The 6,175-nt window shown below is 35.1% G+C and overlaps 1 protein-coding gene across 1 annotated transcript; it reads left to right on the top strand.

Moving 5' to 3' along the window:
• Window positions 1-1,651, top strand: LOC9323669 (auxin-induced protein 6B). The gene has a single exon (XM_021035588.1). The coding sequence runs from the start codon at window positions 782-784 to the stop codon at window positions 1,244-1,246; it is 465 nt and encodes a 154-aa protein (XP_020891247.1). The 5' UTR covers window positions 1-781; the 3' UTR covers window positions 1,247-1,651.
• Window positions 1,652-6,175: the final 4,524 nt, after the last annotated feature.

Raw genomic sequence — 6,175 nt, 5'->3', positions numbered from 1 at the left:
ATGTGGTACATATGAACCACTTAGCTATGTGAATGTGAGACCAGTACATTGCACAGAATCTCATCAGGTTAATTGCTTTTAAGTTTTAACTTATGAACACTTTGACTATAACGAAACAAAGAACATGAATATAAAGAGAGAAAGTGCCACTAAATATGTTCCTAATCAAATTCCAATGACTGGTCGTCTTATCCAACACTAGCACATGCTCTTATTTCCCTACCATTTCTTTTAAATTCAAAAGCGACACTTCTCTATTCAAATTAACAGTAATCAGTCCTTTATATATTATCTCCGATGACTATTTTTATTTTTGTTTCCATAATCGATAGATTCATAAGCATAATCATTATATATATGAATCATAATCAACCACTAATTAATACTCACCATGTCTAATCCGTCATCTCTTATATCAAACCTTTGTGCACCATCCAATGTATATGATAATAAGAAGAAGAAAAAAACATACTAAATTCTTTGATGCTCCTCTTAATGATCATATGATTGGTATCTAATCTCTCTTCGAACAAAATTGACTAAATTTAATTCCCTGAATAAGAAACAATCTACCAATCACACTAATCTTTATTTCATTAAGGAAAAGTATAGAGCCAAATTAAGGAGGTAATTTCGTAAATATCTCGAAAACCAGTGGCATTGTCACATACCCTTTACTATATAAACCTCGTCCCTCCCAAACTCTCAAAATCCCTCTTGACATTTTCTTTCTCTCACTAATTAAGACTACAAAGCAAATCAAATCACTAAACCGGAAAAAATGGCTGGAGGTCTCGGAAAATGCAGCAAGATCCGTCACATTGTGAGGCTGAGACAGATGCTTCGACGGTGGCGCGATCAAGCGAGGATGTCTTCTTCTTTCAGCCGTCGTGTACCGTCGGATGTGCCGTCAGGACACGTGGCGATCTACGTAGGAAGCAGTTGCAGGAGATTTGTGGTGCGCGCGACGTATCTGAACCATCCAATCCTACGGAATCTGTTGGTTCAAGCTGAGGAAGAGTTCGGTTTCGTTAACCAAGGTCCGTTGGTTATCCCTTGTGAAGAATCGGTTTTCGAGGAATCGATTCGGTTTATCTCCCGGTCTGATTCGACTCGGTCAAGACGGTTTACTTGTCCCGATGATTTTCAGAAGAACCGCCAGGTGGTGGGAATCAGAAGCAAGATAGATCTATGGATCGAATCTCGACCGTTACTTCACGGCGTCACTGAAAAAGCCGTCTGGTGATGTCACTTGACGGCGTTCGTACGTACAGAGTAAATAGACAATAAAATGAGAGAGCCGATTCTGACTCAGTTTGACTCGGAACGAGCCGAAAATGTTGTTGGAGACAATTTTGCGGCACTCGGATTCTTTTTTTCTCTATTTATTTATTGGTGAGGCGGCGAGTTTTATTGGTGGTGGCTCGGAGATGGCCGTGAAAGGTGGGTGAGTCATTCTACCGAGTCGTCCCGGGTTCGAATCCAAGTTCAAGGACGTAGTATGGAAAATAATATGATTTAAATTGGTTGTAAATTCTGCAATTTCCATTTATAATTGTAGAAATCATTATTGTTTGAGAAATTTCAATATTCTTACAATCATCCTGTATATTCAATTGCATTGTAATGAACATTAATCTTATTTTTTAAAGAGATGGAGCAAAAGGAAAAAAAATTAGAGATCATAATTTTTAACCTTACTTTAATATGTGTTTTTTTTTTAAGGGTTTAACCTCATTTTAATATGTTAATATTTATGATTGTTATAATCAGTTCGTACGATTAATTATTTTAATTAAAGAGTATTTTAAAACTCCTTAAAATTGTGGAAATCGAATCTTTACAATAGTAATAAAATACTGTTTTCTACATTTAAATATAAAAAATGATTATTAGTTTTTGAGTTTATATCATTTGTTGATAATTTACCCAAGAGTTAGTGTAATTCTAACTCATGTTAAAAATTTAAGTTATATAGCTGTAACGCTTTAATAACTCATACACTGTAGAAAAGTTTAAATTTACTTTCCTAATTAATTAATGTGATCTAAATTCTACTTTTTTTTGTTCTTTGAAATTTGATGTTTTAGTGTTTTGAGTTTCTTCCACAAATATTGATTTTCTATATTTTTTTATATTTAACTAATTGATTTTAATAAATCGTAGATTTCAAGACGTAATGATTAACTGTTTTGAATTACTATTGGTTCATAGTTTATCAAAAAATATTTAATAAAAGTAAATAATTAAATAATTATTGTTTCTTAAAAAATATGAAATCTCTAAAAAATCAATCTTTTAGGAATAGAACTAGTATAACTTTCTCAACTATAAAATTTACTTTTCTTTTGTTTCAATTATTTACTTCTTCGGCGAAAGTTGTTTAAAACTGGACCGTAGTGATTGGAAACAAAGAAAAAGGAGAAAAAAATCCGACCAGGTCATGTGAAGGAAAAGACTATCATCAGTAATAGCCACTTTGCTCTGTTTTCATTCTCAACAAAGCTTTTCTGTCTTCACGTTCCTCAAACAGTACAATTTACGGTACATTATGTCATCATATTAGTGTTTTATCTATTTTATTGTAATTTAGTTTTAGAATGTTCAGAAAGCCTAGATTTTTTTGCTAACTAGATAGTTTAGATTTATTGTCTGATTCATTCTCTGCCCCCACTAGTTTATATGGAAGATAATTTGGGTGGATTTATCAGAAAACGTTGAAACAATGAACCTATGAAAGTCTTATGTACTAGTATATAATATATTGATTGAGTTAAAGCCTTAAAGGAAAAGTATTTCTTGGAAGGAGAAGAAATTGGATACCATCTTATTTCATTTTAGCTTACAAATTACGATAAACAATGTGAATTTCTATGATGTACCCAATGTTGATATTACATCATTGACATGATCCCTTTTCTCTTGCATCCATAGACATATGACATCTTGAACATGCTATGTACTTCATATACTAACCCCACATAATACTTCCAACGAATAAGAATACATTAAGGACCAACATATGCGATTAAGTATGTAAGTCCATGAATATTATGCAGCTTGAATCCAGGTTTAGTAAGTATGAACTAAAAGTCGAGTTGGGGAAGATAAACTACGCCAATGTGGATCTACCACATTAACTATCAACCATGAATAATATTATGTTTGAAAAAGCTTTAAAAAACTTTTTTATCAGGGAAACGGAAACTACTCGATTTAGCTATGATGAATGAATGACTTTTGGCCGAAATTGGACTAATGTGATAAATATAATTTGACAAGGAAGTCTCTAATCTCCAATGGTGAGAGCCCATGGAGGGCTCTCACCATTTTTTTAAGATTAAAATTTTCAAATTTATGAGATGAGAGCTTTTGTTAATTTTGCAACGTCCAATGGTAGGTTCTCTTTGTGGGGTTCTCAGGAAAAAATTAAATTATTTTTTTTAATTATTTTATTTCATAAATCTGAAAAATATTACAATTCATAACATATTAAAGATACAATAATTTCATACATTTGAAAATAAATTTGAAAAAAAAAAACGATTAGTTATTCTGTTGATTGTTGCGAAATTTTCTCCATATATGCTCAACCAAATCACTTTTCAATTGTTGATGCATATTTTGATCACGAAGTTGATTTCGCATGCCCATCATATTCTCGATATTTGGAGGCATACCTGTAGAATACGATAAATCGACTTGTGAAGTTTGGTTTCCTTCAACTTGTAGGAATTCTGAAACATCAAACTGAGTGTTGTACCCATCTCGTTCGTCTTCGACTATCATATTGTGCAGTATGATACATGGTTTAATAATATTTCCAATTTTTTCCTTATCCCAAACAAGAGCTGGGTTTTTAATAATGTGAAAGCGAGCTTGCAATACTCCAAATGCACGTTCGACATCTTTACGGGCCGCTTCTTGATGTGTAGCAAATAAAGTGTCTTTCCGAGTTTGTGGTAGTCGAATAGATTGGATAAAAGTCGCCCATTTCGGATAAATACCATCTGTGAGATAGTAAGCTAAATGATACTCCCGGCCATTGACTTTGTAATTCACATTCGGAGCTCGACCTTGTAATATATCATCAAAAATTGGTGATCGATCAAGAATATTTATATCGTTTAAGGTACCTGGAGGTCCAAAAAATGCGTGCCAAATCCAGAGATCTTGTGATGCGACCGCCTCTAAAACGATGGTTGGTTTTCCAGAGCCACGTGTATACTGGCCTTTCCAAGCGGTGGGACAATTCTTCCACTCCTAGTGCATACAATCGAGACTTCCTATCATCCCGGAAAATCCGCGTATCTTTCCAATATTGAGTAGTCTTCTCAGATCTGTGGCTGTAGGTGCTCTTAGATATTCATCTCCGAAGAAAGAAATAATTCCCTCTGTAAAATTCTCCAAGCAAGACATCGCAGTGCTTTCACCCATACGGAGGTATTCGTCAACCGCATCAGACGCATAACCATAAGCAAGCAAACGAATGGCTGCCGTACATTTTTGTATTGGAGAGTGTCCAAACCTTCCTGTGGCATCTCTTCGATGTTGAAAGAACGGGATTTCACTGGAGAGTCGCTCAACAATACGCAAGAACAACGGCTTGTTCATTCGAAAACGGCGGCGAAAAGTTTGAGGTGGAAACATCGCATTATCACTAAAATAATCGTTCCATAAAAGGACGTGCCCTTCTTCGCGTTTTCTATCAAAATAAGCTCGTTTCCTATTTTTCTTTGCAACCTCTTCGCCATTAGACAATTCGACGAACATATTCTCGAATTGTTGATCAAGTGGTTGAGAGTAGCTTTCTTCCATGGCGTCGTCGAATGGAGTACGGGATGAAGAGGCCATATTGTTTGGTAGGTTTAAGTATTAAACAATATAGATATATATAAAAGCTTTGGTGATTGATTGTTTTGTGAAGCAAAAGCTTTGTAGTTGAAGCAAAGAACAATATTAGAAAAGCTTGAGTTGTGAGACATCTAAAGACGATGGATATTATTTATAGCAAAGGCAAAACATAAAGAATAAAGTTTGTGGTACACAAAGAATAAGCTCGTTTGTGGTACAAATTTGCTAGAATAAAGTTCGTGGTTCACAAAAAACAAACAAATTATTTGTGGTACATATTGATCTCTTTGGCATCAGACATTGAACCACTTGCACACATTGCTCTCTTTGGCATCTAGCAAAAAAACAAGACAAGTTAAAACATGATACATGATACACAACAAGACATATCATACATTACAAATCAATATCATACAAGACAAGTTACAAAGCTTTAGAGTACATAGACTTAAACTAGAACTTTAAACAATATCATACATGAGACATAATACTAGAACTTACAAAGCAATATCATAGCTCCGTGACCAAACTAAAACTTTAAAACTTAGGACCAAACTAAAACTTTAAAACTTAGGACCAAACTAAAACTTTAAAACTTAGGACCAAAGCTCCGTGATTAGATTATTTTTTAGGAACAAGTCAATGTCCGAAAGAGGCTCAGTTCTTGAAAGTAGACTTTCAAGCATCTGATACTTGCTTTGCTTCTCTTTGCGATCCCAATCCTTCTCCTTTAGTTCCCACAAATTCTGAAAATGTTCCACAGACTGGCCTGCTTCTCCTTTACCCGTGGCTGGCTTCTTTCCTTCGTTAACAGTGGCTGACTTCCTTCCTTTCGCTTTGGCTGCCTTCACACCAGGAGGTCGAGTCATGACTGAATCATCTTCAACATTGATAGGCTGGGAACTTGCATTACCATCCCCACACTTCCTTCTTTTAGCATTATCCTTTCCTCCCCGAGTAGTTTGATCACACCATTTCTGATCAAACTTTAACTCTCTCCATGCATGATCTAAAGTGAAATTCTTCTTGGTATCATTGTAGTAGATCTCGTGAGCCAGCTTCATAACATCATCCTCTGACTGACCACTAGTTTTATGAGTTGTTGCTGTCTTATGACAACCCACAAACTTGGTGACAATTTTATTGACCTTTGCCCACCTTTGTTTACATTGAGCATGCTCTCTCTTTGGCATTCCGTCGAGGGAAGGACTAGCAGCAACATATGCTGCAATCCTCTTCCAAAAGGATTGACCTTGTTGGTCATTACCAATCACAAGATCCTTGCTTGTATTAAGCCAAGCACTGACGAGAACAATATCTT

Source organism: Arabidopsis lyrata (assembly GCF_000004255.2).
Source record: "Arabidopsis lyrata subsp. lyrata unplaced genomic scaffold ARALYscaffold_2, whole genome shotgun sequence".
Classification (NCBI taxonomy): Eukaryota; Viridiplantae; Streptophyta; class Magnoliopsida; order Brassicales; family Brassicaceae; genus Arabidopsis; species Arabidopsis lyrata.
The sequence above is the reverse complement of the archived record's forward strand: the minus strand, read 5'-3'. Positions and strand labels throughout refer to the sequence as shown.